A 13153-nucleotide genomic window follows, 5' to 3' on the forward strand; every position below is an offset into this window, starting at 1 on the left:
CTACATCTCTACTAAGTACAATACTTTCCATGATTAATTCTCCAGTCAAATGCTTACCGCCTGTCACTTCCACCTGGGCTGTTTCAGATCGCAATTTCCACTGTATTGTTCCAGTCTGAAAGGTTTGGCTACTTGTTCGAATGGAGATGCTATCCACTTTCAGGCCAACTGACCCACACTCAACCTTCCAGGAAATACAAGCATAAGATGATCCTTCCTTTCGGGCTAAATACACCTGCAAATCAGAAGGGAAAAGGAATTGTCAAAAATACGAGAATAAGAAACACAAAGTCTACTGTCAAAGAGTGTTATGTATAAAAGATTATAAAAAACCTAATTTTTCACCATTGATGAATTTTTCTGATATTTTTTCATTAGCAATTCTATTGTGGATCAAAATTATCTGAATATAAGTGCTTTAGTAAGTACAGTCCTAAAGGACTGCATAGTAGCCAAATTTTGGTACACTATTTCTCTTGAAAATGTAGAAACCTTTAAAATGCAATTATTTCTTAATTTAGTGTACTCTCAGTCTGAATTTTCAGATAAGCTTTCCCAGAGTGAGATGGGTCACATCATTTAAATCAAGGAAATGTTTTAGTCATTGCTAAGTAATGGTTTAAAAGGTAATATTCATGCTTGCTTCACTAAGCAGCATGCTTCCCCATTCTTTCATCAATATCCCGGACCACTTTAAATGTATTTAAGGTATTCAAGTTTACTGGCTTTTTCTAAATCATCCCCTCTTACACTTTCTCCTTGAAGATATTGACATCCATAGGTAATTCTATTCACTCAGTCTCAAAACCTTAATGATCCACCTTTTTAATCAGTTATCACTGGTATCCAAACTCCCATAATAGTCCAGGCATTTCTTTGGCACATCTGGAAAAAAATCTTTTATACCACACTTACCACTGTAGTCATGATTTTACACTTAACTTTCTATAGTTGCCTAATTGATGTTTTTAAAATCCTACTTCCTTCATATAATTTGCTTAGGCTAGAATGTACAACAAATGTCTTGTTCTTGCTTTAAATCCAAATTCTTTTGCTTTCATGGTCCTCCAGAATTTCATGCCACATTGAACTGGTGACATGTCCCTATTCCAAATACAACTTTTATTTCAGGTGTGCTTGTATGATGTAGCTTACCGAATCTCTAACTCGCTAGTGGTATAGGTTCTGGATACACGGGGGGGGGGGGTTTATTGAATGGTATTTATTAAATATTAAAAATGTACATACACACATATTCTTTTAGAAACATCTACTTTGGAAAATAGTTGAAAGCACCCATAAAAAATACATCTGAATCAGAAATGTTCTATACCATGTTCTATTCTAATATTTAGTCATTAAGTAAAATGACTGTTAGCATTCTATTGATACTCTTTTTGGCAACTTAAAGCTACTTTTTTCCTACTAGGTTAAACATGCCAGTAAATTTAAAGGTTTTAGAATCAGTGAGTTAGAAATTATAAAACAATCCCTCTTCAAGGGTGGTAAAATATGATAGGCTTACATCAGGTTAACATCAATTTCTAGCTCTTCCCAGAACTGTCTTAATTATCCTATGTGGATCTGGGTCACAGAAGGCTTATAACAGTTGTTGAACATGTCTGAAAAAGACTTCTATTTTTTAGTTGTAAAGGCATCAACTTTGAAAACTCAAAAAAGTTAAAGGATAAATGAAATTCACTGAATTCTCAAATGCTACATCATCCAAAGTTATTATAAGCAAATAAAAGTCCTCTTACGCTAAAGAAACAGTATATGGAGATAAAACAGACTACCTTAAAAATTCATGTGATCTTTTTTACTCAATATATTCTCTGTGTAGCATTTTAACCAATCCCCCACCACCAGTGACCCACCTTTGTCCATTTTTGGTTTCTTTAAGAACTTAGAGGTGAACACAACCTGTGGGTGAGAACAAGACCAGTGTGCCTGTGTTTTAAGGTCTAAGTCATACACCTCACAGTGAGTTATACAAATGAAAATTGTCTTTTGTGTTGTGGCTTTTTTATTTCATATACTCCAGAAGATCTTCACTTAAAGATCTTCTGATTACTACTACAGGCTAGGTTAGTGTATTTGCTGCTATGGTTTCCTGAAGGTTTGGTTTATTCTGCACTGTTTGAAGTTGTTGTTTAACATGTTCTTAAAATTATTTTCCTGTATAGGCTGCTAAGATTAAGTCTAATTAAGTTCACCATACAGCAGCTACTCTGCAGTCAGTCATTCCTACAGATATCCAGCAGGGCAGTTGCATTTCAAGAGATTTTAATTCAATACTGGTAAATTGGTATTGCTCATGAATCTCATTTTTTGTTATTCTTTTTATCATCAAAATCAAACATGAATCAATGTCAGTTCCCACTATACTTAAATTTTTTTGTACTATGTTTATGATTTATTCCATTTGTAGCCTCTGGAATTATCTCTGCATTAGGCCCTTTGGAAAGGACCAGGTCCTTTTCCTTGCTTGAATGCTTTCATGTTGCCTATTATATAATTGCAAGATAATCAAAGTCCCTGGGACCTAACAACTTTTTCTCTTTAGTTTTACTTCCCACTATTCTCCTCCATATTCCCTACTACATTACTCTTTCCTGAACATAACAGCTGTTTCTCACATCTCTGCTTTTGTATGTACTATTTCTCATGTCTCAGATACCCCGCCCCTTTCATATTCTGTTCCCTCTAAGAAACTCCCATTGCCTCCTCTAAAATCCTGTTCAGAGATCCCTTCTTCCACCCGGCCCTCTCTGACTCTTAAGAAGGGACAGTGTTTTCATTCTCTCTTCTTTCCCCTTGTATGATGTACAGACTCATTTACCTCAGTTGGTCCATGTGTCTTTCTCTAATACTAGTACTTTCTCTATGCTCACCTTGAGATTTTCCTCTTAATTTCACCATTAAAACTGAATTTTCCACCTGAATCAGTATTTTAATTCTCTAGTAGCCTGTCTTCAATTACGGATTCATGACTCCACTAAATCATAGAAGCCTATTTCCCACCACACCTTCCTCAGTAATCGCCTATCTGGAATTGCCTATCTGCCAACACAATGTCTGACAAGGTGCATGTTTGTTGAATGAGTAAATGAACCAATTCTTGACATATCATGTGTGAAAAATTACCAAAATAATTCTAGTGACAAAGAGAATGATAAAACTGCTCAAAAATGAAAAGCAGCTAAGAACATATAGGGATAGTCAAAGGACAAAATCTGAATGAAAACAAGAGTATCTAAGGGGCTCTACATAGCTCTGGGGTAGTACATAATTTATGCCACATACACTCAATCATTTTTTCTTACACTCACTAATCTTGATTAAACGTTTATTATATATCAGGACCTCCCCGGTGGCGCAGCGGGTTGAGCACAGCGCTGTGAAGCTGTCCAAGCTTCTGCAGCATGGGTTCGATTCCCGGCCAGCCAGGGAGATTCCCACATGGTGCGGTAGACCTCTCCTGTCGTGCCTGCTGCTCCCCTCAGCAGTGTTTTTGGTCCATCTGCCTGTTCTGCTCCCCACTCTGTCTCTGGTGAATCTTCTCACCCTCCCGCACCTCTGGCCTGTACCCCAGCTCTTGTATAAATAAAAAATAAATCTTTAAAAAAAAAGTTTATTATATATCAGGCACAAACACACATATATAGTGAGTATACTATATATACACACACACACTGTGAGTACAAAAGTAAGTATACCATGAAGGCTATAAAAGGACTGGGGTAGATGCAGGGAGGTTAGTTTAGGAAGTTATTAATATCACTTTTATCAAATGATGTCTTCTAAGAAGTATTCTAATTTAGTTTTGTACATTCCTGATTCCAGACAGGCAATTACTGAGGAAGGTGTGGTGGGAAATAGGCTTCTATGACTTAGTGGAGTCATGAATCCCTAATTGAAGACAGGCTACTAAAGAATTAAAATACTGATTCAGGTGGAAAATTCACTTTTAATGGCAATATATTAGTTATGCATAATACAATGGTATAGTTTGAGAATCCAGCATCTTTTTTCACTTGGTATAGATATTTTAACTAGATCACATTTATTAAACTTTTAAAAATTGATGCCTTCTATGAAAGTATATCAAGGTAGAAATTTTACTTAAGTAGGGGCTTGTTTTATATCTAATGGCCTTTGCATTTACAATATTTAAATCTTTCCCATACAATATATCATCTCGGGCCACAACATTCTATGTAGAGATCTCAAAATACGCCATGTACTACATGCTATTTCCTTGCTGTCCCCTTGCCTTATGAACACCTACTCATCCTTCAGCGTCCAGCTCAAATGTCGTCTGCTCGGTGGAGCTTTGCCCACCTCCCACAGTCAGAGCTAATTACTCCCTCCTTGGTGTTTCCATAGTAATATGTTGATGTCCTTATTATAGCACACCACAACGTGGCTAAGATGACTATTTATGCTGTTAAGATTGTGAGGCTAGAAACTGTATCTTCATCTTTTTATACATGTTGCTGAGAACAATGCCTGGCACAATAAGCATTCAGTAAGTGTCTGTTGGTCAACAGATGTGTGAATAAGACAAAGGAAAAACATGAGCAGACCTGCTTTGCAGCACATCATTACTTTCTTCATTAATGCTGCTGGTTATGAAGAAAGGCTCGCTTTTCCTTCAGTTCAAGCACATACAGACTAGTCCTCAGATGAATGACGTGCCTTCTATCCCACTTTCCATTCAGAGGAATATTTAGGCTAAAGATAGTCTTTCAGAAGCTGTTCATTCTCTCTCATCAACTATGTAATCACAGAGATACACATCCTGACATTTATATTTTTATCTTATTTTGTTCTTTAATTTCCTCTGTTAATTAAAGAATAAACTTTCTAAATCTTCAATTTTAATAATTCTAAAGCACTCTTGGTATACTGCAAAAAAGATCACAAAGTAAGTTTTAGAACACAAACATGATTAGAAAGAAAAAAGCAGTGAGCTTATTTCTGTATGTCTTCTGTACTCTAATGCCTACTAAACTGATAGTGTACAGTTGATGCTCATAAACACAAGCAGCTGTTAATTTGTGGCTCACTTTTCAAATCTAATTTATCTTAAAAATGAACAACTTCCCTTCTCACTCAAACATCTTGGCAAGTTGACTTTAAAAGCTCCCAGGGCTTCCTCGCCCCTCCCTGGCCTGGTTCCATCGGCCTGGAAGTCCCACTATATTTCTGTTCCTTTTCTCCTCAATAAATTTTTTCTTTCTCTAAACAAAATAACAAACAAAAAAAAGCTTCCTACTCATATGAAATTTTATCAATAATAATGGTTAGATCTATTGAGGTCATATGAGTACCTGTGAGTTTACTTTTGGTGTGTATCTAAAGGCAATTTAAAAGTAAAGCCTCTTATTACAGATAACTTGTAACTATAATGTACAAGTTGGTATAAATGAACAACTATAGTCCTTGCATCTGTTTCTTTCCTTATTTTTAAGGCTACAGAGAGAAGAAATCACCAAGAGTGCTGTTCAATCATCTATGTTCTTATGAAATGAAAGCATGTTGGATGATTAGCTTTTAGGACTTTGAACTAAACTATTAGACCCACTAGTAATCAGTCAAAACATATTTGTGAAAGAATAACAGTATTCTTCATACATTCATGCAAAAACTAGTAACATGGGTTAGTCATAGTCTTGATTATTTCTCCTCAGGAAAGAATAAATATAGTTTTTCTGATGAAAATGGATGGACATTTCCTTAATACAAATGAACAAATTTTATATGAACTTCTGATTAGACGCTTAGGTCAGGATTATTTCTTGTTTAAAGATTACTAAAAGTAACACCAGTTTTTATATTATATATAACTGATAAATGAAGCAGATCTATATTTGTTTCAAAAATGACTAAAGTTTCATGCATTAAATTACCATTTTCCAGTCTGTTTCAACTTTTCTGAATATGGATTCCATTTTCCATACACCATTCTCCCATCCAGAAATGGTTTCACTATTATTTGAAACTCGGACATAATGATCTTTCACAATGTTGTAACAAAGGTGAAGCTTTTTAGAAATCTTCTCATTTTCAGAAGGGATGAAGAGGGATTCTTTTCTCTTAAAAAAGAAAGCAGAATTAGTTTTTTAGCATAATGGAATACATGTGTGTGTGCGTGTGCGCATGTGTGTGTGTGTGTGTATATATATGGGGGGGGGAGAGAGGGAGAGAGGAACTACTATGTCTACTGGTGATCTCTTCAACTTGAAAAGGAAAAACTGGTGTCAATGGAAAATAAGATATATGTTAAATAGCATCAGCACACTGCTTGAATAGTGCCAAACATCAGACAGAATATAAAAAAGAATTATATCTCTGATTTTTTTGTTGAACCTGAATTCATTTATTTTTCTTAATTCTACCACCACTTCCTAATTGTATTATTACAATCCTCTCCTAAAGGTGACTCCCCACTTTCAACTCTTAACACCTCTCCTATCCATGTTCCACATAATTAAAGTGATTTTTTTAATGTAAATTGGGATAAACCACCTTCTTGCTTACCTCATTTCATCGATTTCCTTCAGTACTTAAACTCTAAACCTAAATTGATTACATAATCAAGGCTAATAGTACCAATTATGAGCTTTCCCTTGCTTACTTCTCCAACCAGATCTCAAACTATTCCTCCCCTTTCTCTCTCTTTTCACTATTTACTTTTCCTTTCTTCAAAAAGGCCCAGCTCATTTCTGCCTCAGGACCTTGGCACAGCTATTCCCTTTGTCTGGAATGCTTTTCTTTCTATTCTCCACATGCTTAATTCTGTCTAATCCTTCAGGACGCTACCAAAAGTCATTTTATCAGAATGTCCTTTCCAGACCCTCTAAGTTTAAGAGAGTTCCTGTGATATATATGCTAAGATAATCTTCGACATGTGAAATCATCACAAAAGTTCACGTTTTACCTTAAAATTCCAGATAAATTTTACAATCCCATCCAAATTAAATACATTTGTTTTAATGTAAAACAGTCCCCTGAAATCACTGAGTGAATCTAAAGCTTGAGAAAGATATTTCAATCCTGTGTCTTTATGGGCCATAGCACAGTGGCTCCTCTCCCTTAGGTTACAGAATAGTAGCATTTTGAGTCAGATAATTCTCTAAAGTAGAGGGCTGTCCTGTGAACTGTAGGTTGTTCAGTGGCATCCCAGAGCTCTACCCACTAATGCCAGGGGGATCCTCCCTCCTAGTATGACAACCAAAATGTCTTTAGTCTTGCCAGATGTTCCCCTAAGGCAAAAATAATCCACTGTTGAGAACACTGCTCTAGTCTGTGTCAACATTCTGCTACAGAACTTACTAATCAGTCACGATAGTGTGCAATGCATATTTTGTTAAGCTAAATTGAGCACCAGCTATTAAAGATTATAAAAACTAAATGTACAAAAATCAATAAGCAGAAAACAAAACATCTTAGAGATAGAGACACTGTCAGAATTTTAAAATAATAACATTACATGTAAAACAAAAAGATAATTCCCTAGTAAAACCTACAACCATTACTAACCAAAATATAAGGTTTTAAAAAAAGCAGTTTAATATTTCTAGAAATTGATTATGTAATTATGAATTAGTATACCACACTTCAAAACAACATGTAACAACACTTTCCAATTCTTCTCTTCTCTGCCAAAGATGTTTCAGAGTAATGACATAAACAAAATGGAAATAAAATTTAGAAGCAGCATTATCCACTATTTTTTACAGGATAAGCAATTACCAAGAGAAAAGAAAAATAAGTACATTACTGAACATATCATGCATTCAACCAAGCAAAGCCAATGTGGAATAACAGCATCAATATTTCATAAAATTTTTAGATAATTAACATTGAGGGCTTCCCTGGTGGCACAAGGTGTTGAGCACAGCGCTGTGAAGCTGTCCACAGCCTTTGCAGCACGAGTTCAATCCCTGGCCAAGGAGCTACCCACATGGCAAAGCAGACCTCTCCTGATTCTCCCCTGCTCCCCTCAGCAGTGTACTTCAGTTGATCTGCCTGTTCTATTCCCCACTCTGTCTCTGGTGGATCCTCTCACCTCCCACACCTCTGGCCTGTACCCCAGTTCTTGAAATCATAAATAAATAAATCTTAAAAAAAAAAACCCTAAAAAAAATTAACATTGACTTACAGCATCATGAAATCTTTTAAATCTAAGATTAAGATAAATTTTTCTTTCTGGAACTCTATGACCAATATTTCCTTCTTTTCCCAATTGATTTCAAGGTATAGTTACTTAATGTTTTAGGGCTGATACTCTTTAATCTATTTTTTTAAAAGATTTATTTATTTATTTATACAAGCACTAGGTATAGTCAGAAGCGCAGGAGGGTGAGAGAATTCACCAGAGCCAGAGCGGAGAGCAGAACAGGCAGACTGACAAAGTACACTGCTGAGGGGAGCAGCGGGCGCAGCAGGAGAGGTCTACAGGCCATGTGGGACCCTCATCTGCGGCCGGGGATCGAACCGGCGCTGCAGAGGCTGCGAGCAGCTTCGCAGCCCAGCGCTCAACTTCTGCACCACCGGGGAGGCCCTCTTTAATCTATTTTTAAAAACATATGATTTTAAAATGGTTAAAATGATTTTTAAATTCATTGCCCTAACATGGCTTCCAGTAATTCAGAAATTAAAAATTTCAAAAGGGAAAACAATCTGGACATATGACCTAATTGCTATTTTAAAAATATAATCAACTTATATTCCATTCAAGAGGAAGCATGCCCATCTATAAGAAGGGGAAAAAAAAATTGAACAACTAAATAATAATGATGTTTTAAATTGGGCACAGCTGTGAATTAAATTAGCTCTTTTAAATGTCTACATTTAGATTTACACTTGTAAGTTGCTCTGCATCAGCAGTGATTTGGATTATTTGTTGAATTTAGATCTTGTAATTCTATGTGGTTAAACCAATACTTCTAACTGCCTGCTAAAGAGGATAAGATAATTAAAAAGGAAACAAGTTTACTAGGAATAATTCACCCCTTTTTGACATATGCTTTTATTAAAGAAATTAATATGCAGCAATGGTAAATTTAGAAAATAGAAAAAGCAGATATAAAACTTTATCTTGCTTGCAATTATTTGACATCAGTCCTGGGAGGGACTATTCTCCTTTCAAACATTTTTCATTACATATCTTCTTAGGACATTTATATTAAATACTTACTAGAGGGTCACTTTTAAGCTCCTTAAGGGCAAGGGACAATCTACTGTACTTTCTTAATGTCCATTGGAGCACAGTGCCTAAGTAGACATTATATTTCCATTGTTCATTATTTAATTTTGGGCAATTAATCAAGTGATAGTATCTTAAAATAATTAGTAATATAATATTAACAGTACAATAATAACAATCACACCAATAATAATTTCTGTTGCATAAATATATAACAAAACCCAAACACTTTCATCAGCTGTATTCTTCTCACTATAATTCTTAAAGTTTTCACATGGTAAAAAAGAGGTAAAAATTGGCTCTTTGAAAATACTATTGATACAGTGATGGTTCATGGGTGATATGGTAGTGGGAGAACTATGGAGACTACAGTGATGTAAGAAAAAAAATTAAATTAATAAAAAAAGGAGGGCCTCCCTGGTGGCAAAGTGGGTTGAGCGCTGCACTGTGAAGCTTCTGCAGCCTCTGCAGCGCGGGTTCAATTCCCGGCTGGCCAGGAAGACACCCACATGGTGTGGTAGACCTCTCCTGTCTCGCCCACTGCTCCCCCCAGCAGTGTCTTAGGTCCATCTGCCTGTTCTGCTCCCTGCTCTCTCTGGTGAATTCTCTCACCCTCCCGCACCTCTGACCTGTACCCCAGTTCTTACATAAATAAATAAATCTTTAAAAAAATAAATAAAAATAAAAAAATGAAAAAATATATTATTTGGAAAGACTTGAACAAATACTTCAAAAAAAGAAATTAAAAAATTTAAAGAACAGAAGTTTAACTCCATTAGTCATCACCAAAATGCAAAATTAAAATCACAATGTATTAATACTTCATACAACAGAATTACTAAAATGAAAAACACATATGATTGTAGGCAAAGATATAGGAAAATCTCATACAGCTGCTAAGAGTGTGAACTGGCACAACCACTTAAACTGGCAGTATCTATTGAAGCTGAACATATACATACCTTATTACCTAGCTTAGGCTGAAAATGAGCCTAACTACCCACTGAAATGCATAAATAAATATCCACTGACAACATGTATATGACTGTTCACAAGCAGCACTATTTTGAGTAGCCAAAGCAGTAAAAACAATCCGGATACTGATTAATCTATGATGTTAGGAACCATAACGATTACTCTTGGGGTGGAAGGCAATGATTGAAAAGGAATGCATGGTTGCTGCCTGGGGTTCTGATGGTGTATTACTTATTCTGGTTAGTGATTTATATCAGTACTCAATTTGTGAAAATTTGTTAAAGTTATATACACTCTACATTTTTCTTATTTACACTGTACTAAAAATTTATGAAAGATTGAAAAAATTCTATTTTAAAATAATTTAATTCACAATTACACTATGTCAATTTTTGGTTCTCTTCCAATGTTTACATTTTTAATAATTACTCAGAAACATTAATTGAAAGGTCACGGCCAAGGCATTTTTTGTAAGTAAAGAGTGTAGTGGAAGCAGGAAGATGATATCATGCTATAATGAATTAAATACCTCTAGACCCATTTCACCTCGGGCTACTCTCCAAGCCACTGACCCAGATATTCTTCCACCAAGTTCTCCAGGTTTAGGGGTTTTGGGAGATATAAATTCAACAAGTTCCACAATTATCCTCTGAAGTAGTTCTTTTCTTCTGTTTTCTGATAAAGATACTTGCCTCTGTAATTCATATATTTAAAAAGTCAGATTAGGGAAATATAGAGATACATCTTGTAAGAAAGAATATATTAAAACATTTGTATTTTAAGGGAATCCTGGAAGAAGTAAGCAACTTTATTTGCATGCACACAATTGTTTGGAAAATCAACTCTCCATGACTTTTACCATCCTAGAATTCAAATGGAAGTAGCAACTTGTGTTCCTGACTATGATAGACTAGCTTACGTCAGATCAATTGTCCTGCTGACAAAGCTATAAAAACAGGGAAACACACACACACACACACACCTCCCCCCCCCACCTGAATGCAACAGTTACTAAGGTAGTCAAGATCTGAAGAAGCTAAGACCCCATGGGAAGAAATGAATTGAGGTAAACCAAGCACACCACATCTCTGTTCCCTTCTCTCAATGAGTGAAGTGACATACGGAGAAGAGGCTAAGGAGCCAAGCACAAAATTGTGGCTAAAGCACTAAAAAACAAAGCTACATTTTTAGTGGGAATATATAAACTAGAGTTTAGCTTTTTCAAAGTAAGGGCCTCCCGATCTGCAGTTTAGCATCTCTAAAGCAAATGCTTTTTTTTTTTTTTTAGGAAAAAGAGGCCCACATATGTAATAGGAAATATGCTCAATATTAACAAAGGGGTAAAAATGAAAACTGAACTTTCCAACTTATTCTTCTCGGAAATTGTGACAGTTTCCTGTGCCTTGTTTCAGAAACGTCCATACTTGGATATGTGTGCACTTGTGTATAAATAATATTCAAAACACAAAAATTTTGATACTCTGAGAAAAATAAAACAACATACTTTTTATGTCAAATATTGCATATGTAGAAATTCTGTTTCACTGAACTCTGAGACAAGACATAATTTAATGGGAAAAAAAACCATGATATTTAAAATGAATCATTAACATTTTCAAGGAGTAAAAAGACATTTAACGTATTAAAATATTTTGTTTCCAAAATAATACTACTACCTTAGCATTATTAACACATTAACCACTTATTAGCATTATTAGCACATTAACCAATTAATGTCAATGGTTTAAAAAATTGGCTATTCTTGATTATATAAAAAATTTCCAATGTGCTCTTAAAAATGACCAATACACATCACATACCTGTTTATTAAGTCCATTAATAGTTTCTCGAAGTAACTCTTCTTTAACTTCAGTTCTTCTGGAAATTACCTCTTCATGTTTACAAGAATATCTCCAAGTGACATCAACCACCTCAAATTACAGAGTATAAGTATTTAACAGGATTACAACTACCAATTTGCTAACTACCTAGAATGTATGCAACTTTTAAAATGCTACCCTTGGAAATTTTAAATCTTGTGTAAAAAACTTGAAAATACTTTTTATTCATTTTCTAACAGGTACACTTCCAAGAGAGATAAAATTTTCAGAACATTTAGCTTTTGAAAACTTATCTACAAAGTAAATTTCATAAAATTTAAAAAATCCATTTTCCATTTTGACTGTATTAAATTTATATTATAGAACTGATTTCTGACAAAGGTGCAAAGTCAATTCATGGGAAAAGGATGTTTTCAATAAATTGTGCTATTTGAACTCTTCAAAATAAGACACTACTATCTATCTATTAAAAGGGCTAAAATTAAAATGTCAGGTCATATATGTTAGCAAGGATACAGAGCAACTGGGTCCTCTCAAATACTGCTGGTAAGAATGTCACAATCATTTTGGAAAACAGTTTAGCTGTTTCTCAAGAAGTGAAACATACCCCCACCATTTGATTCAACTACTTCACTTCTAGACATTTACCAAGGAGAAAAGAAAGCATATGTCATATAAAGATTTGTGCCTGAATGTTTACAGCAGTTTACGTGAAATAGTAAGAAAAATAAAGTAGCCAAATGTCCATCAATAGCTGAATGGAGAAATAAATTATGATACATTCCTATAATGAAATACCACTTAGCAATAAAAAGAAAAAACTACTGATACATGAAAATACATAAATGCATCTTGAAATAACTATGCTGAGAAAAAGAAACCAAATCCACCTCTCAACCAAAAAAAGTATATGTTGTATGATTCCATTTATATAACACTCTGGCAATGCAGATTTATCTATAGTGACAGAAAGCAGATCCATGTTGCCTGGAAAGGGGCAAGAAGGAAGAACAAAGGGACATAAGGAAACTTCCAAGGATAATTATTTTGTTCACTATCTTAATTGTGAAGTTGATTTTGTAGGTGTATATACAAATGACAAGATTTATTATACACTTTA

At 34.8% G+C, this 13153-nt stretch overlaps 1 protein-coding gene across 4 annotated transcripts in view; it reads right to left on the reverse strand.

Annotated features, from left to right (window-relative positions):
• Positions 1-13153, reverse strand: part of NGLY1 (N-glycanase 1) — a 39871-nt gene that overhangs the window by 661 nt on the left and 26057 nt on the right. For 3 of the 4 annotated variants that reach the window (XM_037525255.2, XM_037525264.2, XM_037525273.2), the window contains 4 exons: positions 12013-12123; positions 10722-10886; positions 5916-6101; positions 58-235 (listed from right to left, as the gene is read on the reverse strand). In XM_037525255.2, coding sequence (XP_037381152.1) covers positions 58-235; positions 5916-6101; positions 10722-10886; positions 12013-12123 — 640 coding nt within the window. The remainder of the gene's footprint in view (positions 1-57; positions 236-5915; positions 6102-10721; positions 10887-12012; positions 12124-13153) is intronic. The other variant, XM_037525278.2, reaches the window with a different exon arrangement.

This window comes from Talpa occidentalis, unplaced genomic scaffold (assembly GCF_014898055.3).
Source record: "Talpa occidentalis isolate TD23 unplaced genomic scaffold, MPIMG_talOcc4v2.1 talOcc4.10, whole genome shotgun sequence".
Lineage (NCBI taxonomy): Eukaryota > Metazoa > Chordata > Mammalia > Eulipotyphla > Talpidae > Talpa > Talpa occidentalis.